Genomic DNA, 27,553 nt, shown 5'->3' with positions numbered 1-27,553 from the left:
AGAGATCCTTTGGATAGGAAAATCTAATTCTGTGTGTGCTGCTGGGAAGCCTCGAAATAGTCCTGTAGGGAGAATTTTAGTGAAACTAAAGCTATTTATGCCTACTTCTCAGAAAAAAAAAAATAAATAAATAGAAAGGAAGAGATTTCCGGCACCTAAAGAAAAATAGACACCGAGAAGCTTTTATTCATGCCTGTTTTGACTCAAAAAAAAAAAAAAAAAAAAAAGTAACTGCAGCTAGACAATGCCACCTAGATCATAGCTGCTCAATTAATTGAATTTGACATTATGGAATGGTTAAGTCAATATAAACTGTAATACTAAGCTTCAAAATGGCCAACTCTGCCTAAGCTAGAAGAGACATAAGCACCATATATCCTCACACAAAACAGAAAACCTTAAAATATATTAGATATCACATGTAAAAATGAAAAACTGTTAGGGAAACCACAAGACTGATACAGAATAAAAGATTTTATAAAGGTTCTGTTTTTTACTGGAACACTGAATTAATTATTAAAAATTGCTTATATCACCAAGAGACTAACAATATAATTCCTCTATGTAAAAAAAAAGGAGAGAATAATAATGTTGCAATAAGGGAGTAGTAAAATCTAGCATAAGGATATTGGACCATTACAATTAGTGGCAAGTCTTCCTCAGACTCTGATGGGCCTGACACATCACTTCTGATTTTTGTACGTAGTAAGAAGTTAATGTCTTTAAAAATTTAGGTATGGAAGTCTTCCTCTTCATATCTCCAGCTACATAAATGGCAAAATTTGCACAGTAGGATACTTTAGACTGAAGGATACTTTATTCTATAAACAGGCTATTTGTTCTCCCAGAATATGTACGTACATCAGAGTGGCTATCACAGTAACTTGAATCTCTTTCCCGCCCTAAGAGAACAAACCAATATTTAGCAAGAGACAGAATGATGAGTACAGACCAAAAAATGGAGAGGAAGTCTGTTCCACTCTTAAATGTCAACAGGAAAAGAAAAAGAGAGCACCTTTAATCTTAACTATTACTTAAAGCTACCATGTTCACAGCTCAAGAAGATTTACACCATGTATAAAGTACACAAAAAGTTTTGGCTTTCCTTTTTACACGTCAGTGATTTCCTGACTACCATATGATCTCATTATCTAAACAAGTTTTCTCTATGAATATAGTAAGTCATACAAAACCTCTTACTTTCTTTTATTCCCTCTTTTTCTCAGTTTTTAATGAAAACTGGTCTGCTTTCTGCCTTGACATTTGTAAGCAGCCATCGCTAAACAAAATGTGATTTGATTCCCTTGTTTCAATACACAGAGGAGGCTTTTCCCTAGTAGTCCAGTGAAATCTAAAACTAAACATCAAAATCTTTCTTTACCTCTTTTATCTCTTTTTAAAATTACCTGTTTGCAGAAGTATTGCAAATACCCGTTCGGACAGTATCCACTAAAGCAAGATAGCACCAGCAAAACTGTTAAAGATATAAAATAACAGGACCTCTACTGTTTGCTATTGCATCATAGTTCTGGCCACTAACATCAACTTTTCATTTATTTTGGAGCATATCACATATTAAGAAAATAAGCTTTTTGAAATGGTGCAGCAAATATGAAATCTGGAAGGCAATCTTCTGCTTATGGAAGGTAGAAGCAACCAGACATTTGATAAGCTAAATGCTGCCACACAGTCTGGAACAATTAAGTCAGTAGGAGGTTTCTTCTGAAGAAATAACTTGTCAGACACAGGACCATGCAAATATTTCACATGATCCTAACCACTGGATTACAGAGGTGTATCTCTACTTTTCCTTCCCTTGGCCCAAAGGATACGTAATCATGTTGTGAAATAAAAGTAAAAAAAAATAAAAAAAATAAATACAGTTCTATTGCCTAATATTCTGATTTTACATTATAATGATTACAAATAGAGAGGGAAACTGTTCTTGAATACCCTCTATAAATTAGGATGAGCAGGTTGTTCTCTGTCTCTGCTGTTCCTAGCAGCTGTGGCAGTGGAGCCAGGGACGAGGGAGGGGGGAGCCGGGATAGTGTTCCTGTGCTCTCAGTGCTCCCCCTGCTGCTGCCCAGCCTGCTCCCAGGGGAAAATGCCTGATGGATCCAGAAAAGAGATAAGCAGCATTTGGGCATGAAAGGTAACACCATCAGTTACTATTTTTCCACAGCAAAATCCCTACATTACCAAATGCACCCTTCTGGCATTCAGTAAGGATCCTGACAAGGGTGAACCTCATTTACAAGACACATACTACTACTTTACAGACAAATGACAGTGAAACATTTTGGTGGCCAGGCCACACCTTTTCCACATCCCCCAAGGCAGTCTTCTCTCTGCTTGGTGTTTTTCCGTTTTCAATCCTCATTATCTTGTCCTTCACCTTACACTGCATGCCTGTAGCCATTCTTTCACAAATATGTTCCTAGTTTACATTTCTTTCATCATTTCATTCACTATGGGTCTGCTTAGAGTTTGATTGCACCTCCTGTATACAGCAAGGAAATACGAAGAGAGCAAGAATGGTCTTGTATCTAAAGCAGCTGACTGTTGGAGAAGCGTAGTCTATACCTGTCTATGCCACAATCCCTGTGGGATGCTGGGCACGTCATTTATACTTCTCCAAAATGGTCACTAAGTTTCTCCTCCTTATTTCCTGGCTATATTGAATTTCTGTAGGCAAGTTTGCAGAAGTGCCAGGCTACAACAGGAATCAGCATGAAATATTCTGCAACCATTTTCCGTGTTATGTGAGACTAAGTGCTTTAAAAATCCAAGCTCAGGCAGTCCCAGGGAGGGAGAATCTTGACCTCTACGCCACTGCACATCAGCCAAGTTGCATGTGATAGTATTTTCTGACTGGGGCTAGATAAAAAAACAACTTGTCTGAAGCAGTCACACACTTTGAACTCAACAATAGTAATGTCTGAGCCTGGGAAGAAATTCCTGTAACTTGAAGTCAGCAGAGTCATGATAATTGACTATATGTAACAACAGTAAAATGTATCAACTTTAGGTAAGCATGATTAATTCACATGTGACGAAAAGTACATGAATGTGTAGTTACTGCCCCTCAGTGGGCAAGTACTATTGACATGTATCATGATGAGCACCCCAGAAATTAATAATTCTGTCTTCAGAGCAGGATCTGACAGTACGCAGAAAATACACCCTGAAACTAGATGGCAAGTACAATGCACACTGAATAAGGTCAAAATTATAAGTAAAAATGAGATTATAAAATGAATGAGTACATCTGAATGTGTATTCAAAGCACAGCCATCAAGAAAAGCAAGGCATTCAAGAATTCAATAAATCAAAAAAGTGCAGAGAATGGAACACTAAGTTCTTTTAGTAATTATAATTTAACCATAATAAGAATGTATTACGAATTATGTAGATGGAGCCTATAGAACGTTCATTTTTAAGTATCTTGGAAAGCATATACTGCATTTGTTTTACAGTGTGAAATTAACAGGATGAAGTATTAGCTGCTTGAAGCTGCAATATGCCCTGTCCTGATTCAAAAAAAGCACTTAGAACATCATTCTTTTAAACTCGTTTGAACTGTTTGAAAGCTAAGCATTTGATATGAGCTATTTGTTTAATCTATGGATTAAACTAGTTGTCTTTAACACCTGGAAGTAGGCACTTCCAGGACTTATTTACTCTGTCCTAATATCTGTGTTTGGGAAAGGATTCAACCGCCTTCCAAATTAACTTTTCCCTCTTATCATTAGGCAAAATAAAGTAAAGCTGCATTTTAAGCACCTAATTTTGAGCATGTACCTAATACTCATAAATCAGACTTATTTGCACACTTAGTATCAATTTCAAATGCTTAATATCAAAGCACTTCAAGTATTTTGCTTGACCAAGGAAAAAGAACTTAGCACATTGAAGCACAAAACCCCAAGACAGAATTCAACACAGCAGGCCATTTGGACTGCAAGGACACTATGCTACAGGAATGTATTCCTAGGCATGCCTTTGCATCCCATGGGCATAGTAGATTTGACCTAAGCTGGTATGTATGAAGGGTATACACAAATGTAAGCTGTGCAAAAATGTAGTAATTTGGTAACTTTTTTTGAGCCTTGAAGTTTAAGCACATTAATAGTTCCAATTAAGTTAATGGGATTTCTCATGTTAATGACAGGCTTATGTGTCTCCCTGAATCAATATGCACATGACTCATTCCAAAATGTGACTCACTGTGAAAAACTCATCTACCAGTTGAAAAAGAAGAGACAGATAATGAAGTGCATAGGAGCCTGCAGAAAATCAAAATCAAGTGTTAATATTTTTAGAAACATTAAATAGAATTAAAAGCTTAAGTACATTTACCTTTGAATAAAGAAAGAAATATAATTCAAAGTAAAGATCAACATTTTTGTCTTTAAATGTCACAGAAAGAAAATACTGCTTGGAGAATAACTAGAGGCATCTCTGTATTTAACAACCCTATACAATCTGAATGTTATCATATAACATTTGAAAAACTCACTGCAATGTAATTGCAAAGCAAATCAGCTGTAAAACATGTATTTTTTTAAAGTTGTGAAAGAGAGGGTGGATAAGTGGGTGGCAGAATGATGAAACTTATAGAAAATACACTATTTGTCATGAAATAGAGCAGAAGGAACAGAAATTAAAGCAGGGGAAAAATCAGGTGGTAAGTGAGTAGGCAGAAGTCACCACTTTATTACTCCTCCAGAGCACAGCTTTTTATTTAGCAAACATATTCTCTGTAAAAGTGTGTTACTGAAAATGCAGTTATTATTCCATTAAGTTGCTGTTGGATTAATGAAGGACATAAGAGAAAATCATACCTGAATAGACAAAGCCAATCTGAAGAGGAACTATATACAGCACTGAGTTAGTCATCTGAAGATGAATACTGTTTAAGAGTGGATAATCAAAAATGCCTTGAAAAACGTTTGTACTAGATTATCTACAAATCCATCAGCAGCAAATCACTAGCAGTTTACCATATTGTCATCTAAGTGCTAAACATAATATAAAAATAATGCAGTAGAAAAGCTGACAGTTGAAATGTCTAGACAGGCTATAGAAGTTGAAGTCCTAACTGGAAAAGATCAGTCAAATAGTAATTTACCTTTTGATCTCAGTAAAACATGCAAAAGCTCAGACTCAGAGAAAAAGATAACACACACAGCCCCCGTAAGAGATGCAGAATACTATCAACTGGACAACAGCTCTCAATGCAGCCAGATTTACATGGCAGGTGGGAGCAGAATTCAAAATCATCTCCACTAGGAAGGCAAAGGTAGGAAAACCTGACCGTGAGAAGCTCACATACTGCAAGCTGCTGCTTTTTCCTGTCATATAATTAAAACAGTGATTTCACTGCAGTCATCTCAATAACCAGTACTATCAGAAGACTGAGGGCAGTGTTTGGTTTTCCTGTGCTAGCTCATCTGTACTGTTCTTTTTGTCTGTGGTAGATTCAACACAGTATGTACAGATCTATGCAATACAAGCACATCTTTATGTTGTCTTCCAGACATACACCTAGGTAGCTGAAGAGCTAGTACTTAAATTCTTTCTTCAGCCAGTAATCACATAGTGTCTTAAAGATCCTGTAAAATACAGATAAACAGGTCAGTCACTAACATGCCTTCATCTTTAACTCCTGTGTAACACTATATTTCTTACACAGCATCTTTGTCTAAATAAGTATTCTATTAAAATTATTGAGATTCCTTAAAGGAAACACCATTTTGGACAGAGAGAAGGTCAAGGTAGTAAATATTCCAATACCCATAAGGAACAAACTATTAATAACTAAAATAAAGACCAGCATAAAAATAAAACATTTTTACATTTTAGTATTATTTTTGTCTAAGATTGACAGGCAGTGCTGAGGCTGCTTCTTTGCAGGCTGTGAACAGTTCATATACCAGAGATACTGGGCAGAGCACCAATATCAACAGAAATAATAGCAGTAGTATTAATAGAAACTGCTCAATCTCAAATAACTACTGAAGCAAATAAAATTTAGGAGTCTCTTCTGAGATTTTCCCTCATGGCACTAAGCTGAAACTTATAATAAGTTTAGGAAGTACACATGCCAAGAGAAAAGAAAACAGATGATCAAAAATGGTGTAAATCATTCAACTCTTATACCCCTCTGGAAAAGTAAAGAAACTGGTGTAAAAATAGATGCATGCATTGTCAAGTAATCCTGGTTTCTGCTTTGAATCTCAATTTTAAAACTTCTACCACTGAACTCAGCCAAGGGTTTCAGTATGTAGTGAAGTTACAGAAAAGCTAAGGGGTGCATTCATAGCACACTGTTGATCTGTATTTATTCCATGGGCAAACATTTCTAGTGCACAGTAAATATTAGGCAGTTGCCCCTCATACTCTGAATTACTCCTGATCTTGTATTTTATAGAGGTATAAGAATCTGGTCCAATATATTTTTCTGCTATTCATTTTCCACTTGCTGAGCTTACTCACAGGGACTGAAAAAATGTGCTAACAGAAAGCAATGAAACTTTGTCATGAGTGGTCAACTACTTGAGGACTTAAGTAAAAAAAAAACTTAATCTTTTTTATATGTCAATTATAAAATAAACATACTTGTTGCCACTAGGATAGAATAAAACTGAAATTATGCAAGTAGTCCAAACAAGTTGACCAATGTTCTAATTTCAGCTAGTAAACAACTTTTAAAGAAAGCATTCTTTTGTATTAGCTTATCACGGGTAGTCATTTTGCCCTGTGAAATATGGCAGAATACTTACCAATAGCATGACTTGTACACCTCTTATTAAGAAGCGAATGAGAGAAACTGGGACTGCTGCTGCTGAGAGTGCTTACTTATTCAACTTCAAAAGAATCATAGAAATTGATATAGTGAAACCATACATTTACACTTATCTCCACCCCTTAATGGATCCTGCAGGGATTCACATAGCTCTGATGGATTAATAAGCTCCATCTTCTGTTTATACCATAGGGATAAAACTATGCTGTTCCCATCACTACAGAAAACAACTGAGACACATACCCATATGGTTCTTGCTCTTCTTGTACATTTCCTATCAGATGGTGATCAGCAGGCTTTACTATCAGTCCCAAGCTTAATGACTTTATTCTTATATTAATAGAGTAGACATAAAATCAGTGTTGACTTCAGGTATATACAAAATATATTTCAGATTTTTATTTTTTTCCCTCTACTGTTTGTACCCTTTTGTGTAGGTAGAACACTCATTTATTCTAAGGTCACTATGTATTAAAAAACACTATCAAACCTGCCTTGGTACCTGCTGACAACAGTGACTGAGTTCTAGAAATATTACTGAAATACCTTCCTCTGTAACTTGCAGAAACATCAAAAGCTATTAAGTTCTAAAACAACGTATTTCTGGTTTAAGATTGCAGGGTAGAAAAGAGCAAATTTTAAAGCATTCCTTCTCCATCTTCTATTATTAACTCAGTTATCTTTCTTATAGAGTAAATATCTACATATGACTGTGAAAAATCAATCTCCCACATATTCAAGCTCCGGCTTTTTACAAACGATCAAAACTATTTTTCAAGAGATCAAAAATATGTTTTCATATTCCTTACAGATCTCATACATTTTTACATACTTTTTTACTCAAATGCAATAAACCAAATAGATTATTAATGTTTCACAAACATTTCTCGATCCTTAAAGTTAACACTACCAACCTATCAGAGGGACATTTAGATCTTGATTAAGTTGCCTCCACACTAAGGTCCAGTGTCCGTCTTTGGGCACCCTACCTAGCCTCTAGCTACCACTCCAGAACACGTTGACTTTTCAAGTCCTTTGTCATCTGTCAGCCCCATGTAGATGTCTCAGCTGCTGACTAGAACAGCTCTTGATGTTTCTGTTTATGCAACTGTCTTGAGGGCCTATGGTGGGATTCAGCTGCCAAGCATTGGCATCCAGTATCATTTTAGATACTACAGGGTAGCTGCTGACCCTTAATCACTGCTCCTGAAGGCACAACTGAGCCCATGTTAGCCCCATGCAATAGGCACCTTGCACACCCACAGCAACATGAGAGACTTAACATTAAGGCAGCTGGATCCCACCTTTGGAATTTCAGCACCCCTACTGGTGATACTATGATCAGATAGAGAGAAAATGAATTTTAAGAGAACCAAGAAAGATCAGGATGAAAAGAACTTTTTGTTCTCTTGTGCAGGAGAAGTTGAAAACCTCATTCTGGCTGGAACACTGGAGAAAACTCTGAGGAGAGGAGAAAGCGGAGGGAAATGCAGGGCAGGAGTCTCTGACAGATTTTGGCAGACCTGTAGGGAAGGTCAAGGCTTGAGGTAAACGTCTTTGGTGACTGATATGTCAGTAATAGCAAAAGTCATCAGTCTTCCTGATGATTTGGTTTTGTAGTAATATGAGAGATTTTAATACTGCAAAATTACCTGTCTGGGTGGAAATCTCATGGTATTATCTTTCCCTTCTGTTCTTCAGAAGTGACTGAAATTCTCTCAGAAGTTGGAGACTACAGCTTAAAAATGGACATTGTGTTGTACGTTACTGCATACTCATGGGATTATGGACACTGACAGTATGGAAGAAATGGAAGAGACAAGTGTTCTGCTATGCGGACCTGGCAACAGCATCCACAATGGCACAGGCAGCTCAGGGATGTTAAAAAAAAAAAAAAAAAAAAAATAGCACAAATAGCAATGAAACGGAAGGTTCTTTAAAGCACTGAATAACACACACAAAGAGATAATTAAATCAAATATACTTCATATTGGGAAGATGAACTCAAGATCAATTCAGATAGAGACCTCAGATCCTGGCTAATCCTGTTGAGATGAGTAGATTTCTTTGGTATTCATGTAAGTATAAGGAAACAGAGGTTAGTCTTCCAATTACATATGTGCTCAGTACCACAACACATGACAGTCTCTGAACTAAAATGGTCCTTGTGAAAAAATGCAAAAATCTACTGTGGTTAATTTAATAAAACATAGCTGTCCAACGGGATCCTTGAGTAGATAAAATACTACTAAACATTTCCAGAGCACCCTGGATTTACATACAGCTTTATAGTCATAAAGACAAACAAGCTCTTTGATCTGAAAAGCTTATCATATAATTACTTTATTTGGAAAAAAAAATGCTACACCCATATCTGAGATCCTTATGTAAAACAGATTTAGCTAAGATGAAAGAGTCCACAGCAGGGCAAATGAAGTATTTGGTAGCATGGCAAGATTTACATACAAAATAAACTTGAAAATGCTAGGATTACTTAGTCAGGAAAAAGAAAGCTTTAAGAAAGAACTACCCTGAAGTACTGCAAGTTATGGAAGGTGTGCACAAACTATTTCTTCTTTTCTACTCTGTCAGATTTTACTGTATAAGAATAAATGGAAGCATATACTCAGCAAATAAAAGAAAATGACTGCACATACAGCACACGTTCTGCAAAACGTAGTAATGCAGGGTCACTGGGGTAAACAATGTGACAGATTGGAGCAAAAGGATTAGATACATTTAGGATTCACCAGTGCAAGCTAAACACATAACAGCATTCAGAGATATTCATTTGTCTGTAAGCTATTTTCCTGCAAGTATCTGATAGTCAAGGAATTAGCCACACACATACGTAATTGGACTGATTGGTTAAATATTCCAGAAAAATATTCTAGTGGAAAAAGAGTAGATACTTTTTAATGCAGATTAGATAAACTGGTGGCTTGGCAGGCACTTTCCCCTAGTTACACTTTACTCCATGTAGTTTAAATCATATTAAGTGTTGTCATGTTTTCGGATTTTATATTCTTAAATAACTGCTGACTATCTCACAGGGTAGGTCTGTGCAGCACACTAGAGGATTGTCTAGCATTACCTCTACCAGAAATCGCAGCAGCAGGGAGCTGCAGGCTAATTTAGGTGGCTGTGAAGCATGCCACAGGGCAAATTGTTCTGTGCAGAGTTCCACTCCGCTGTTGTTAGGATCCCTATAACACAGAAATCTTTACAACACTGTACTGAAGCATAGAATAACCTATAGATATAAAAAAATAACCTATTTTAATAACTATAGAACATAGGTTAGGAAAGGATAAATTAAAAATGTCTGAACGTCTCTTAGCTAGGTAAGCTACCTAGTAGAAGGGACAAAAATTTGTGTGAAGTTGGTACATATCCCTCTGCTTCTTTGTAATAACCAGCTCATGTTTAAATAGAATTTTGAAATTGTTTTGTAAAGTAGCTTACAGCAAGCATATCATTCTATATTGACCAAGTAGATGCTTGGTACTGGGTGTCACATTATAAATGCCTAATGAAAAAAATAACAGCAGCAACAGTTCTCAGTGGGAAATACCACTGTGCACATTAGGAACTGGGACTAACAGATGGGTTTTAGCTGGGTGGTAGCTTTTAAAAACAATTTTTAAAGTTATATAATCTTATCTTCAGAGAGTGGGTAGACCTTTGCAACAAGGGAATCTTAAAATTAAGGTTTACATATCTTGGGAGAGATGGCCTTTATATGTTTACTTTCCACAGAAATAAGAGTCAGTATATGCCTGCAAAATAAGATTCATAACTGAACTAGGTGTAAGAGTTAAAGAGCAACTTAACACAAAATTCTTACAATGTCAAAATTTGGCAATACATAGATTATCTATAACTATTACAAACAGGGAATTAAGTAAAGCAACAATATTCCAAATAGAGACTTGGTACAATTCTCTTTTTTTATACATCATAAATACCTGCAAAATACAGTAAATATGTTTATAAAATGCAGTAAATGTTACCATATTGGCTAATTTAAATTTATGTGCTTCTCTCTATGGAGTTTCAAACAATCAGGCCTGATTGTCTTCCTATTCCCTAATGAATAAGTAACCAAAATTGTTCTTGAATGTGTTTTTAATGTATCCTCATTAGTCAGCCATTGTATATACTTCTGGCTTACTCATCATCATTGTCACGTGGAATTTTGTCTCACTGTCCCAATAATGCCTACATGCAAGTGTGTGACATTGTTAAAGGATACCCTGTTTGATACAAGATAGCAATCATTTTACTCCAGCATATTTGTTCAGTCTTATCAATTATAGTAATTCAGCCCAGTCATGATTTACTTAAATGTTATGTTAGAAACAAAACAAAAATGCAAAACACAGCACTATTATTGAATACTGTTACTAAATCACTTACCTCAATATTCTTCAATAAATTCCAATTATTATTATTTGTAAAATTAAAAAAAAAAATCTTTTTATATGTCTACTTTTTATCAAAAATAATTCTTTGCCTTAGAGAAAAAAATAAATCAGAATAACTGACTTCTAAAGGACCGTGCATAAATCGTATTCACCTCTTATAATTCTCAGCCATCTTCTTTCAAAAAACACACAAATCTATGCTTTCAAATCTCCCCTTAGATATAAACCAAACATGAGCATAGTTTTATTGGCTTTATATACCCTCATCTTGTTGATATTCCGACATAAGAAAGAAAAAAGTGAATCTTCTCTTTGAATATGTACCATTATTGCTTTCAACAATGTTACTGTAAGATGTTTTTAAGTAACTATTTTTTTCACTCTCTCTTAAAGTATGTATCAACTTCCCTTTCTGGATGACAGAAGTAAGCAGAAATTGACATTTATATGCCTAAAATGAAATCAAAATCTTTTTCCTGAGACTACACAGAACGTTTTTTCTTGTTTAAATTTAAATTACTGCTGCCAGCCTTTATTATCTATTATATAACCACATTAAATTTAATCAGCTATTCTGCTGCCACTTCCATGAAATACCTCTATAGTGTAGTCACTATAATCCAACAACTTTTTACTATCTTCAGTTTTATTCTTCAAGCACAAAAAAAAAAAAAAAAAAAAAAAAAACAGGTACCTTATAACTCAAGTTTCTCAGTATTTATTTGAGGTAATTAAGTAAAATCCTTGCATGTACACTCTGCTGTTAAGAGCACAAAAGCACTTTGTGGAACAATGTCTTTAATCTAACACATATCACACATCCAAAACCAGTAAGATATTGCATTTGCACATCAATGTAGCTTATGTATTATGCTTCTGAACACAACAGCATAAATGTAAAAGCAAATATCGAAAGCAACCACTTACTGCACAGGACTAAAGGGACTGATCTGAAGAAAACACTTCAATTTGGAGCTTCACTTTTTTTTTTAAGGATATGTGGCAGATTTTTATTATTTTAAAATTAGTTTAAGTTCAAAAATTCTCATGACTTCTCAAAAAATATGGAGAATAGTTATTGCTACTAAGTGAAAAGAAAACAACACTTCTCAAACTCATTCTTAACTAAGGACTGGAATAAACTTTTGAACACAGAATAAGAAAAGAAATTTTAAGAAAATTTTAAGATATAATTTTAAGAAAAGAAATCATGAAAATAGAATACTGAGTTTATGAAAGGAAAAGAGTGAGATGTATCGTATCCAACATGTACATCTTGCAAGTGTGTGTATATTTATATTCATACCCCCACATATGGAAGTGTAGACTCTGTTAATACCCATTTTTTGTTTTGCAATCACAGGCTGTCCTAAGCAAATAAAAAGTAACATATCATTCTCTGGTGTCCACAGGAATTTTTTCTTATAAGGACAAAAAGCCCATACTTTTATTTTCTGATTTTTTTTTTTGAAAATTAAGAAACACAATAAGGAAACACATTGCAATAAACAGATCATATTTCTGGTTTTAATATTATATTGAGAATAATTTGTTCTCACATGAATACATACACAGGAACCTCAGACCTCACAAGAAACTAGTAATGATGTTCATACTCCAAGGGCAGAGGAATCTAAATTAAAGCAATTTACTTGCAGGTCAGGAAGATTCCTTATAATATATACTTTGACATTCTTCTGTTAATTTTTCTGACACAGTTAATTTTTCTGGATTGCCGCAGCGCAAGTGATACCTATTTACATTTTCTTACTTATTCTTGAATTGAGATGGATTGTTTGAATACACATTTGATGTGTAACCTCTGTTATAATACATGTCTAAATTTAGTCTTGATATTTTAGGTTGTAGTTTAAATCTATGGCATGATGTTCAACAAATTTTCCTCTTGTAAGAATTATAGGTGTTTGTTTTTAAGTATTTTCTGCTATCAAATGTGCTAAAATCATGCATTTTTAATGTAGCATTGAAAAAAGTTGGAAAACTCTTATATAAGATGGCTGCTTTTGTTCTTGAAATTACTGAGCCAGACTGCCATCTATTGGAAAATAAATATTTTTTAAATTATACTTTTTTTAAAAAAAAAAAAAAAAAGAAAGAAAAACAAACTGAAACTACTATAAGTTATTGTCAAAAGTTGATTTTGCTAGCAATCATACTTAAGACAGCTTAAGTTTTTAAAAGAAAACACCTAAGCTAACTAAACTGTGATACAACCAAGGATTTTTCCTACATCTTTTTCTACCTCATGTTTTCTGGAACACATTTTGAAGCACAGCTCCTTTTCTGACTTGCTGAACAATCAAATCCTAGTTATTTGGAGTGAAAGTTTTGCACTTAGTAAATGTAGAAAAACTGTAATCTGTCAGCACTGAACAATACACAAGTATAAGGCTTTCCCAGCCCACCTGTACCGCAGTCATCCAGGCTTGCCATGTCTCTGCATACAGAGGGGAACTAAAGAGGGTATTCAAGCCACAATGACCAAAATGGGGAAAAAATAAAGGCAGACAGGAACTAGCAATAAAAAAATCTATGAATCCACCATCAAACCCACCCAGTGTACAAGCCTTTGAGAAAAACAGACAATTCCAACTAAAATCATGTCTAGGTATATAAATGCTTTTTTTGAGCTCTCTGTAAAGTAGCACAATAACCCACAGTTGCAAAATTATGTCCAATCTGGCCTTTAATTTTGTGGAGACAATGAACAGGGTGTTGTTGTCCTTTATCTCATAATACACATTTTAATTACTGGTGAAGATAGGCTAGGAAACATGAAATTTATATTTTACATGACAGCCCATCAGAAGTACATTGTAACACAGCTGGAGTTGCAAAATCAAGCCCTGAGTGTATAGTTACCAGTGTAGCTTTAACTTGACTTTCTTTAGTTTATTATTTATAATGTACACTTCAAATAAATTATCACATTAATTTATTCTCATCTGACTTATGCTATTCAGCAGACAAGCATTCGCAGTTTTCACCCTCTTCATTAATTGTTCTTCTCATTCAGGAAGCTAACGGTCTACTTTTCCAGAACCCCAAAATTTTCCCAGTTTCCCTTTCAGCTTTTGGAATGGAAGTGTCCTGTGGGCATGTTTTTACTCATCTCCAGATCTCTTCCTATTCACATCTACACTATGGTGTCTATTGTTATTCTCCTTACTTTTACTTTCTTCGCCACTGTACCCTCCTCCTCCCAAATGATCATGCCTTCCAGTCCTCAAGATCCTGCCCTTCAATTTTTCTATTTAGATTTCCATGTTCTGAGGAAACTTAAGAGTCAACACAGAGCTGACTAGTAATTTGGAATTAAGGTGACCAAACCCAACATTTTCATTCAGAAAGCTTTTTTTTTCAGTTTCACCTCACCTCAGAGTTGTGCAAACTCTGCTTCCTGTTTGATTTTAAAATTCTGTAAGCACATAAACCTGTTGGGTTTTTTTAATGCCTTATGTCACACATCACATACCTGGTCAACAGAAACATATTAAGTAATAAAATGTGTAGTGTTTTCAATGCAAAAGTTTGATGAAAAGAAGGAAGTCCCTTAGTCCAAACATATCAGAACAACTTTCTATATGGTTGTATGACTAATTGTTCAATAAATCAGCAAATGGAAGAATGGATTCAATTCTAGTCTTGACTTAACAGATTTTCAACCCACAACTTCTTCAAAAGAAAATGGAGTATTCTATGGATGTTGTATCACTGAGCAAGAAACAATGCAAGACATTTGAGGCCAGAAAAGTAATAGAATTTGCTAGTCAATAGGGAGTCCCAAGTCCTGCTCTCAGGATTGCACTGCTATTCTTCCAGTGGTTGTAAAATCCAAAAAGAATACTGGAGGGGAATCAACAGACTGATGCTCGGTCCTTTTATTTGGGAGACTATAAAATTGATGTTAAAACCCACCCTTATGCCATAGGGAGAACTGAATGCCACTCTACCACTTTCCAGATGAAGCTTTTTACTGTCAAGCTACTGCATTGAAAAGCAGGTATCATCACTGTTCTTACACTAAACACAAACAGTTTCTCTGTTTTCAAATAAAAGAGGTCGGCACTTTGATTCAGGAGATAATTCCAGGTATAGATCCTATATAGGCAAACACTCCTTTCTGCAGTCCTGAATCAATCTAAACTTTATTTAGCCAGAGCAGTACCACAGGTGATTTGGCCCTCTTCAAAAGAGCCAGTTGTTAAAAAAATGCTTTGAAATACACTTTTCTTCCTGATGCTTTCTTCTTCACATGCCCATGCTATCCTTAGGAGGTTGCTTCTGGTGCTCCTTGCTCCAATTTACTAAATTTTTGAACCACAAGTTGCTATTCCAAACAGAAATTCCCCAGTCTTGGCCTCCTATTTCTCTGAACAATAGCATGATGCAAAAAATACAGATATCTCCCAGCAGCCAGTTCCTTTGCAGAATCTCCCTAAGAGTCATGAAGTATTATGACTTGGGTTTTGGAACCTGTTCAGATCACTGGACTACAGGAGAAGTTGAAAAGCCTGCATCAGCATCATCTGACACGTTACCAACAAGGACCTGACTTCTACACCTCTTCAGAGCGGATGCTGGCACAGTCAGCAATGAAAGTCGGGGGGAAAAGCTGCTCATTTGAACCTGCAGTAACTGCTCGCTTGTAGAGGTACACCAGTTCTTAGCCCTGTGCTGAAGCTGGTAACAGAAAGAAAACATTCAGTCCCATAGGGAGAAAGAGTCTGTGCTCTGGTGTTACCACACTCCTGTGCTGCCCCTCTTTCCGTACGGTCTTGCACATGCAGCAGCAATGACTGTGAGCTGAATAAATACAGACAACAGAGAAGACCCGACTTACCCTACTGAGATTTTTATGGAAGCTTCCCAGGGAGGAGAAAACCAAAGTCAGAAGAAACCATAAGAATCTTTATCTTCTTTAATACACATCCAAGGAATCTATTTCTGACTCTCCAGATCTATATATGTTTCCACTTCTCTCTTTCTCTATGTATCTCCATGTTCTTACACATAAATATTCATTTAAGTTTCTTCAGTCATCACCCTACTGTCACACTTCCACCACTATGCTTGCTGGTCCTGCCCCCAGAGTAGTTTGGCAGCATTCACCCTTGCACCCATTTTCAGAGCTAAACGTATCTCTTCATTTTAGTGCTTCTCTCTGATTACTCTTTGATGACTCTTTACAGTGTGTGTGGGTTTTCATATCACTCGAGCACTATACAGGGAGTCTACACACCAAGGGAAGGCAGCACTTCCCCAAAACTAAAAGATAGTGTGTCAAAACAGGGAGCAACCTCTTTTTTTTTTTTTTTTTTTTTGATGCAAGGCAGCCAGGTAGCAAGTGAACAGAGTGAGTGACCTTAAAATACTTTAAAAAATTAAATTGATGTTTTAGAACAAACAGGAAAATCCCACATCACAGCAAAGAGTTGTTTCAATATAGGCTTGTATAGTTGGGATTACTCTAGGGGAAAACATGCTCTGTCCTCCATCCTGACCTCATGTTGGAAGTATGTACCCATCATCCTGATTCTACTTTTCTTTGAAAGAAAAACTGAGTGCACTAATAGGAGAACACCACAACATGCTTTAAAAAGTTCCCATTTTTGAAGATTTGTTTTCACATCTAATTCAATATACAAATAGATGAAATCTCAAAAAATATATTGCCTAGTTTACCTTTGTATTTGCCTGATGCATGTAAATTACAGACTTAGTGTCTGAATACCTCCTATTCACACTGTATTTCATTTAGGGCTATACAAATTTCAGTCTCAGTAGACAGACTTATATGGATTACATTTTCTGCAAAACAGCAGCTGAACAGATTTAAATAGCAGTTAGCACCTAAATACAGAGAGACACTAGAAAGATGTATAAAAATGTCTAAATGGGATCAGTACCTTGTTCAGACTGACTTCAATATGGGTTATGTACCTAATCATTCAGACACCTATAAGGCCTTTACAAAAGTATCTACTGCATTTCAGGGCACCGAACCATCTTTGTAAATCTAATTCTGTCTACATATATTGTAATAAATCCTCTAGAACAAAAGTTCTTAACTTGCCATGATTTTTCCCCATATATGAGAACATAATTTTTCTTAACTTATGAACAACATTAATTGAAATTTAGCATTTTGCCTCTGTTCTGTGCTTTATTCCCTGGGCAATCCCATTTAGTTTACTTATTGAGAAAGAGAATTCAAGAAAAAAAAAAAAAAAAAAAAAGCCTTGTTACACTGTAAATTAAAAATGAATCCTAGAGCACTTTATTCACAGGATTAGTAGCAATGAAGTAATTTTTTCAACTGTAGTTGGAAATCACTGAAGTATCAGAACCACAATAAGTTTCAGTATTAGAGACTCAGTCTTTAATAGCATTAGGTTACTGGGAAAGCTATATAGAAATAAAATCTATAAGAATCATAACTGAAGATGCTTAGCTGCTTCTTTTGAGGGGCACTTCTGATCAGATTCTGTAAGTGTTTAGTCTTCGGTATAGTACTGAGCATACTGATTTCAACTGATTGCTTAAAAAAATCCTTCCTTGCACTCTCCATGTTCAAAAGAACAACTAACCTGAACTTTTGGTCATATTAGTGGTGTCATAAAAAGCCATTCTGATGTGTGGTAAGCAGCATCTTTGTCAAAGGGGAACATTAAATTCTAAATTTGTGATGAGTACATGCTGTATTATTTTTTTCTATTATAAAATATTCTATTCTCACTCTTGTACTATTTCTTTCTTCAATGTGCCATAAATAAAGCAAATATACTGAATATATTTTCTTTGTATCCCATCTTACTTACTACATTAAGCTTGGTTTGGCTTCCACTGGTCATAAGTTCTTCCTCTGATACTTTACTAAAATTGTCCAGATAATGGTCTGATATTGTATGAGACAGATCTTCAAAAGAATATTCCTTTTCTTGGCACAATTTGATTTCATCTAAGAGCTTTGACAATTCTCCAGTCACAGCTTCACCTTTAAAAACAGACACACCATTAGTAAATAATTAGAATACCAGGGTAATTTATGCCTAAAAAGGAAATGCATATTCTTTAAATTTTATTGAGTATCTGTTATATCCTATGCTTTATCATCTAAACAGTGATCTTCATGCACAATTCTCCCCTGAAAAATAATGTCATCTCATTCGAGAATGGGAATCACTGGAGGTAATCTACATACTTCTGCATTCCTCTATACCTTGCATTTCATTAGGATGAATTACAATATCTACTTACCCTTTCTCTGTTTTCTAATCCTGAAAATTGGCTAGAAATAGCAACTATACAACAATGTAAAATTAATCCAAGAAAGGAAAGTTTCTACAAACATTCAAAAAGTATCCCATACTCTGCATCTAGTTCATGTTTGTTGCTGTGATCAATTAGTACACTACACAGGTTTCATAATTTGTAAGTAGTCTGGAACTACAGTTCTGAGAATGCACATCTGTTCCATCAAAGTATGGGACATGCTTTATAAACAATTCTTTCTCACCCAGAATTAAAGGGAATGGTGGAAGGATATACTGGGCAAAACCCACAAGTTTAAAACATACTTCCCTGTGTAAGTCTATCAGAAACCCATGTTTAGTGCATTCTGCATTGTATTTCATGTTTTCTGTTTATCAGATCTCTTTAGTTAAGAAAGCTACCAGAATGGTAAGATAATGGGGTTTATATGTTTACACTGAGTGCTATTATTAGAAATACTGGTACTAATAAGTATTAGAATCACACTGAGTGATGAGTTTTCTACAAATAGTCCACTAACATCTGCAAGACTTCCACAGAGTAAAAAGCTACATGTTATGAACAATTGCATCAGGTTCTGATAATCTATTGCATATGTATTACACAGCTATCTTCAGTAACAGCAATGAAAATATGAAAGACAAGTTTTTCCAGGGGCAAATAAGAAACCTCTTCTCTTAACTAGGTTTACAAGAGTCATATTGTTGGAAACTATAGTCCTTAGACTTGGTAAAATAAAGATAGAATTCCATTTTACTTTATCTTTGGGAATAAAATGTTGAAAAGGAAAAACAGTTTAGAGCTCTTTCTGTGTCATTTTTGTTCATAGTCACCATTTGTTATGCTAGGTAAACATAAACATTCCAAAATATTTTTTAAATTACAACTATGGCAGTTATGACTAAAATTTTCATAGCTAAGAACAGTTGTTAAATTAGAAGCATCTGATTGCCTTTTAATATCTAGGTAACAGAAATTTTGCATTCAAAACTCTTGTTACTCTTAGTCAATGGTAACTTTGCACAAAACTTGTAAATTAAACAAAGATATAATTGGTGTTATTTATATTCCGATTTTTAATTAGAAAATTGAAATTATTCCAGATTACTATTACAATAAATAAAAATTGGAAGTAAAATACATAAATATTAAGATCTATTCTAAAATCATGATACTGTGCCCTGAAAAGAAAGAGAAATACCCTTTCCTACAAAATTATGGTTATGTCCCCAATACCATGTTCTCCCACATATGGCCTGCAATATTTCTTACTGGACAAGAATTAATTCTGTGTGACAAAACTGGAACTGCAAGGGTGCCAACTGAGCTGTGAGTAAGTGTACACTGTCTGACTGATTGCTGACAGAATGAATACATAAAAGGCAAGTTTTACCTATTTCTTTCAGTGCAGGTACTAATTAAGGTCTCTCTCCTCTATCTATCTATTTTCATGAAAATCACAGGTACTTGATACGGCTATCCCTCTTCCAAATTTGGTTTAAATTATTTGAAATTAGATTGTCAGAGGATGGCAGACAGATGGATGGGAAGCACAATCAAGTACAATTTATTTCCTTTAGAATCAAATTACACAACAGACAAGCAAAAGCCAGCCAGTGTGTTTTACAGTATTTACACCATGAAAGTGGAAACAAGGAAGGTGAGATCATGACGTTATTGTTAAGAAGTAAACCGCATTTCAAAAATATTTACTACTTAATTTCAGGACAAACATTTCTATTGCATAGGGTAGTTGACTACATGAGTCTACTAATCTCAAAGGAATTATTTATCTTCATATACCTTATGTCCGTTAAGTACTCCAATGAGAAACATGAGTTAAACTACAGTGTTTCTTTACTATCACTATGAAGATCAGAGTCTGGCATGCAGCAGTAAGCTTAGTTTTCTCATGAATGAAACCTCTCCCTGTAAACATGTAAAAAAACCAAAACAAAGCAAAACAAAACCCCAACAGAAACACCAAAACCAAAAAAAAGCCCAACAAAGAGGCCCACAGACAACAAAAACAAAGATAGCCTTAGTTATTTGCAAGCAGTCAATTACATTTACTTTGGATGATTATGGAAGGCAGAAGTCATATTTGGTTCTACAGGAGGATGATTTTAATGGAAGAGCAGGATGACACTACACAGGAAATGCACTATTTAAGTGGCTGTGGTGTGTAAAGAGTGAATTAGAGCATAAGGTGGAACCACATGCACACAACAGTGATAGTCATGGTATATGAAAGGTATGTTAGAAGATGAATGGAAGAGCAGTACACACATGACCTTTGGAAGAGGCATACAAAGTAACACAATTGGAAGAGGTACTCACTGGGAAAGATAAAGTAAATTCAATCTTTAGCTTGAACATGAGCAATGCCTGCTGAGTATTTTGACGTATCTAGTATCCTTTTGTTTTACTTGATTATGAAATGTGTAAGGTCAGGAAATATAAAAAAATTTAAGATCAAATAATGTAATGCATTGTAATCCATCAGTAACTTGTCCTTTCTGAGAATATAATTCTTCGCTTTCCTATATGACACGGATTACAGCGTACGTAGTCAAGATAGGTAATTCAGGGTGGAAAAAAGCTTCTCAATATCAATAACTTACTTAATCTCTGTTTCATTTGGTATGATTGTATGACCGTGCTAACAATATAATTTTAATATTAAAGAGAAGTTCAATACGGCTTCTGTATTCAGAGTACACATATTTACTTTTAGCCTTTGGAGACGGAGGAACTTCTGGGGACAAAATGCAAGACTGATGTTCTGCGCATTCCCGTGGGCGTTCCTCTGAAATACTTGAATTTCCTGTTTCCATATATTCTGCAATTTAAAGATACACATACACTTAAACTCCTGAATTAAGGGGGTTTATTCCAATCAAAAGTATATTTGCTACTTCATTTTTCATTAAAGCCTTTCGAATTTTTCATATTACAATCTTGTAATTATTCATAAACAGTGCTGCAAGGGAATCATCTGTTGAAAGTATTACAACACACTATAAAGGTCAGTTGTTTAATCTGCTGAAACTGTTACAGAAATTTCATTGTAGAAGTAATGAGCAGCAACTATCCCTGTGTTTTTCCCATCTCCTTGAAATATCTATGTAACTATTCCATTATATTATTACTGTTGAAAGAGTCCTCTTTTGTTCTAAATTTGTGAAGAAGTTTTAGTCAAGATGTTCAGGATATTCACAGTAAGTATATGTATTGATACTCTTAAGAAAACCTAATATTCTGCTTGCAGCACAGAGATAGTACATGAGGAAAAATAATGTAATCTCAAATATTTAGTTAAAATTAGCAGTCTAAAAAGCAGTGTTCTAAAATTTCTGTGATTTTTCTCCTTAAAATGTCCCTTGTGCCTTCATAACGGTGTTTTTATAAACTGAGAAATGTGGAATGATGAGCATCCTAAACTTCAATTTCATTACTGTTATTTTTGTGTAAATATATTTTCATGTACTGTTGTACACAGGCTAGCTCAATGGAACACCAAGACCTTAATGAATGTTATTGTAGGACAAATATTAAATAATAAATTATAAATTAATTCATGCAATAGTGGTGCTTTTTTTCCAGCATATTGACTGGTTCTCAGTTCAGGCAGTTATTCTGCACCTACATTTTCTTTATTTTCTGAAGCTGCTTAAACAAGTTCTTTCTGATACCAGATAGAAACCACAACAGTACATGTTGCAACACACGCAAAAGCAAACTACAATAACTGCTTTCATCAATATCACACTGAAGGGCTAAAGAGTTTCTGGGAAGTGAAATCTTCCTGATTTAATTTCTACAGTCTACAATGCACTTGTTTAGCTTGCTGTTATTCCTGATTAAATAACAAATCCCAAAACCCAAATACAATCTGTGATAAAAATAGACATCTAAGAAAATGAAATGGGAAATGGCAGAGAACAGCATGCAGTTTCAGAATACTTTGCAGGTTGTTGAGTTTTTTTTAAAAGAATGTATGGTTTGAAAGTGTCATATATTAAGTCTGATGACTGGCAATGGTCCCCTGGATATCTGTCATACATTTCTTCATATGAAAATGGGCACTTTATTTTTTTGTGTAGTGCTGAAAGCAAAGAAGCAAAGGTAAGCTGTAAGAAACCATGAGAAAACCAGCAGCATGACAAAATGTTCCAGAATATTTTCCAGCTCTGTGAGCTATACAGCTATATTACTAGTCAAGTTAATGTGCAAAATGGAGGAAAAATAAAAAGGAAGCTAGAGCCAAAGAAAAATAAAAGGAAAAAATTAATGAATGCCTGTAGATATTTGCTTGATAATTGTGCAACTGTCCGAAAGCAAACCTAAACCAGGTGGGATTGTTAAAATTATTGGATCACTACAGGTATTATTAGGAAAGGAAATACAGGGGAGATTGTGAAAAACTTTAATCTTGCTGCCTGAGATTCATATAAGACTGTGGTTTTAAAATAATACTCTATTTTTATTCTTTTTTCAGGCCCTACTTTTAGACCAATGCACTTACCTGCTGAAGGGTAGTTCTGAGTTCTACATAAGTCTTATAAATACTCACTTTAAAAACTGCAGAGTTCCTTACAGAAAACCTCTACAAAAGGCTCAGCACAAGGTACGGTGTAGAGGTTTAGAACAGGCCAGCAGTGTGCCATCCTTGTAAGAGTGTAACCCTTAAAACTTTGGACTTCTGTGAGACTTCTACTTCTAACTTTGTTTCATAGTACTGAAAATTCTACCAGATACGTACAAGACAGACAGACATGGACTCAGTTGTGAGAGGCTTACATCTAGGTAAATATATATCTACCCATAATATTATCAAAGAAACAGACACAAAACAGGTGATCTATATTAAGAGACAAAGTGCACACAAGCAGTGGATGCTTTCATTAGCAACCAAATTCTATTCACCTGCAGCTGGCTAAAAATTCATCTTCAAAGCCTGCCCAAAGTTATTTTAAAAGATGATACTGTTACCATCATCTGCTCTGACTGTGGTGTACTTGAGATGCTGCTCTGGATTCTATCACTTTCCTCAAAAAAAGAAAGATAATTCAGAACAAAGCCAAGCTTAGTCAATTATACCACTTAATGACCAGAACAGTTTCCCCAGCTGTGGTCTCAGAGTTTAGAGAAAAGCCTGTCATTCTTACAACAGGGGAGAGTAAAGGCTGTTTGGGATACAACCTGTTGGATTCATAATGCTTCCTTCACCAGCTTACTGTTATCCTGTTCCGTGTTCCAAAGACAACCAGCATGACTAGTGTGTAAGAGGTGAAGGAAGCATATGTTAATACACACTTCAGAGATGTTTCCTCACCCTACCACTTTGGGAAGAATGGAATATTTTACTTCTGTTGACTCAAACAGCAGATTACAGTTCAGTGAGGATTAATACTAAGAAACTTTTTAAAATTGCCTGCTTAGTAGCATCCTTTTCTACAGTTATCAGATTTTAACATAGACATACTCAATCTAAATAGGGCCATATGCTCAAAAAGGGATAGAATAAAATTAGTCACACAGTAGTGGAAAAAAGAGCAGTGGTAACTGCTCTTAACACTGATTAGGCCAAAACCAGCAGAAGGGAAAGCATTAACATGCAAGCAGGGACACACAGCTGCCTCTCCACCCGCAGTCAGAGCCAGGAAGGTCAGCCAGGAAGGGAACATGGCCCAGCTCAGCTGAAGCTGCTGCTGAACTTCCAGGGGCAGTAAAAGCTCAGGCTCTAGAGCACAGTTTGCTCTAACTTCAGCTCCTCTAGGTCCTACTTCTTCAGTGAGGTGAGAGGATCAAGATTTTTGCTTTATTTATAAACCTTAGCTTTTAGAATAATGGCTACATTAGCCTCAGAGCACTTTCTACTTTTCCTTTTAATAGGAAAAAAAAAAAAAAAAACAACAACCAAAGAACTTAGTTTTCTCTCTCTTTTTTTTTTTTTTTAATGAAGTAGGCGGTCCTTTCCCTTTTTGTTAGAAACTACTTCAGCCATGCCATGGGGTGGATTCACATAGAGTTTCTCACTAAAGTAACTTCCCCGGAAGAGTTCAAAAGGCTTTTTAAACTCTTAAAAAGGAAAATTTGTTTAGAATAAAAATCTGAGCACTCACCTTTTCAAACAGAAGGCTCTCCAAGTAACTAGATGGGAGGAATAAAACTGGTTTAGAAACCTCTCCTCTCCATAGTCAGTGTCCCTGAAGGGGGATGTTTACTCCTCCTTCACTCTGTGTCTTCCTGAAGGACAGCAATCTTCAGAGCACCTTTTGCCCTCCCCAGGGGTCTCCCAGGACCTGGCTGAGGATTCTGCAGCTGTAGCTCCACTGAGTCCTGCCCCAGCCCCTGAGCTCTCTAAAAGCTCCTCCCAAAACAGCTCACTTGCTCTCCTGTGGAGGAGCCCACCTGAGGCTTCGTGACCCAATTCCTCTTTCTTTACAGCAGCAGCAGTTAGAGAAAACTGACTGGTAACTGCTCTCATCAGATATGCTAAGGTGACAGACTTGAGCTGAGATAGAAGTTGGGCTGACTTCAGTCTCTGAAATTTCAGAGGACAATTCTGAATGACTCAGGTTTAACTTAATCCTAGAGAAACATGAAATCAGTAGATGATTAAGTTATAGGCACATAAGGAGACTTCTGTGCATGCGTTCAGGGAAGATAAACAGAAACATGCACTCTAGTACTGCTACGATCCTGAGATAGGCAAGGGTGTAGCTAAGCTTTCAGTCCCCAAAACAACAACAGTTAAATTCATTCATAAGCAGTTAATACTCTACAGCTTTTTCACAATAGCCTATAAAAGGAGCTGAGAAGTCCCCAGAAAAAAACAACAAAGGGATATTGAGATCCAAATTATTTTAATCCCACACAGTTGTAATTAAATCCTTGACTGGAAATCTATTTCATCTTTCCAGTGAGGCTGGCCTCCTGCACTCAAGGGAATGGAAGATCTACTTGTCCATAGAAAGAGAAGGTAGAGAAAGAGAGAGTGAGAATACACAAAAGAAAGTCAGTGCTAATGACACCAAAGCTATTTAAGCAGAGAGAAGAAAGGAGTTCTGGTTCTGCAGCTGCTTATGCATTTTCCATTTATGAATAATTTGGTAACATGTACAAACAATGTTAGGTTCTTAAGCAGCTTCAGCAGAAGAGAGAGGAAACAGCTTTCCATTACATCTCCCTCCATACTGTCTATGCGTCAGAGCTTATTGTCCCTTCCCGGGGCTCATGTGATTTTTCATCTGTTTATCTACTATCTCCTTTTTTTTATAATAACAAGAATTCTGCTTCCAGAAATAGTAAAAGAGCAAGATTCTAATAGAGAGCATAGTGGGCTGTGGAGAAAGAGTTGAAAGATGGTATAGCATGCACCTGCGTCACGTTCACATGTGCTAAAACTAAAACACAGCTGGTCGGTTTAATTTTAGTCCTACTAGCCTTGGCAACATCCCTTTTATCTTCAATGCATAATTATAAAGCCCTAAGTGCCAATACAGTTAACTGCTTCAGCACTGAATGACTGAATGCTGTTGTTTCCCTATATCCATGAAACGCAGCCAGTAGACTGGCCTTACTTGGCACAGTATTCTAATTCTCTGCTCAAGTACATAATGCCTAAACAGCCATTTCTTCATTACTACATAAAGAATCTAGACTGTAATAAGTATTTTTAATTGAGTTCGATGCAGCTCAGACCTGAGCAAGACACATAAAATGATGGGACTTACATGAAAGAAAAAGAATGAAAACTTGAACTGTCATTTCTAATAATTCCATCTATAATTAACAGGCATTAGAAAAAACATTCAGGTGGTGTATAGCTCAGCCTTTTTTACATTGCTCTTTAAAGCGATTTTGTTATTTATTTTCCTTCTATCAGATAATGCACCAAAATCTCCAAAAAGACAGTAGACTTTGCAAACACACAAAAAAATACTTTTTGCAAAAACTTCAGTTCCTATCTCCTCAGGATAGTGAGAAAAGATATAAAGTAAAGAACATAAAAACACTATGATCACTTCTAACACCTCACTGGCAAAGGTTTTGCTTCGTTTTAACCTATAATCAGTAAAAAGTAGTTTTATAAATATTCTTTAAAAAAGAGAGAACACCAACAGAAACTTCTATCCACAATTCTTAAATTCTGGAGGCCTCATTCACAGGAGGCTACCAGTCCTGTAGGTCTTAGTATCAGCTGAACAGATTTAGTATTACTGCCTCCACTGACTGCTTCTAAAGACATAAATTACTTTCTTCTCCTTCAAACAAGTTTCTCACAAATATCCTCAAAATCAAATAATTTTCTTACAAAACTTTTCTTACGACTCTGTTACCCCTCTGCATATAGGACAGAACACCCTATCAGGCCCACCAGTAATACCAGTCACATTATTTTCTTGTCTGTTTCTGCCAATCTGTTTATATGCATCTTTCAGCCTTTGTTTTATATTTTGAAAACTAACATCTTGTGTCAGGGACAAATATTATGCTATGTTAATGTTATAAACTGTACAGTAACACTCGTAACAATGCAAGAGAGAAATGATAAAAATTAATGAGAATGCTAGGCAATAAAATCTTATTCTATGCTGGCAACAAGGTGAAAGAATGAATTCAATGCCATTGTGTCTGCATAAAGAAAAAAAAAAGGAAGAAACTTACAAAAATCTAGTTAGTGTATGTCTGATGCCATTAATTGAATTTTTTTTCCCCATATATATACATGAAGAAGACATGTAAGCATCTCTAGACAATCATCTGAAGCCAGAACCTTTAACAGGAATGTATTTGAAAGCCACTAACTCTCAGCAATTGCCCTTTCTTTGCATGGAATTAATTTAACGCTGAAGCCAAACTCAATTACAGTACATTCAGGTTTCCCAAAATCCCAGTGCTTCCCTGATTTTTCAGCTACAACAGGATAAATACCCACACTTCAGTGAAGATTATACTCAGCTAGATTTTTAGAGGAGGTTAGGTCTACTGTATCATCAACAGTGCTAGT

General features: G+C 35.5%; 1 protein-coding gene across 13 annotated transcripts in view; it reads right to left on the bottom strand.

Moving 5' to 3' along the window:
• Positions 1-27,553, bottom strand: part of ANKS1B (ankyrin repeat and sterile alpha motif domain containing 1B) — a 437,905-nt gene that overhangs the window by 332,503 nt on the left and 77,849 nt on the right. For 12 of the 13 annotated variants that reach the window (XR_004409587.2, XM_033010256.2, XM_033010249.2 and 9 more), the window contains 2 exons: positions 21,266-21,376; positions 18,081-18,256 (listed from right to left, as the gene is read on the bottom strand). Coding sequence is in view for 12 of the 13 variants with exons in the window: in XM_033010256.2 (XP_032866147.1) it covers positions 18,081-18,256; positions 21,266-21,376 (287 nt within the window). In the remaining variant the exon portion in view is untranslated. The remainder of the gene's footprint in view (positions 1-18,080; positions 18,257-21,265; positions 21,377-27,553) is intronic. The other variant, XM_033010250.2, reaches the window with a different exon arrangement.

This window comes from Tyto alba, unplaced genomic scaffold (assembly GCF_018691265.1).
Source record: "Tyto alba isolate M040663 unplaced genomic scaffold, T.alba_DEE_v4.0 Super-Scaffold_2, whole genome shotgun sequence".
NCBI classification, from domain to species: Eukaryota; Metazoa; Chordata; class Aves; order Strigiformes; family Tytonidae; genus Tyto; species Tyto alba.
Note: the sequence above shows the minus strand (reverse complement) of the source record. Positions and strands in the feature narration are given on the sequence as shown.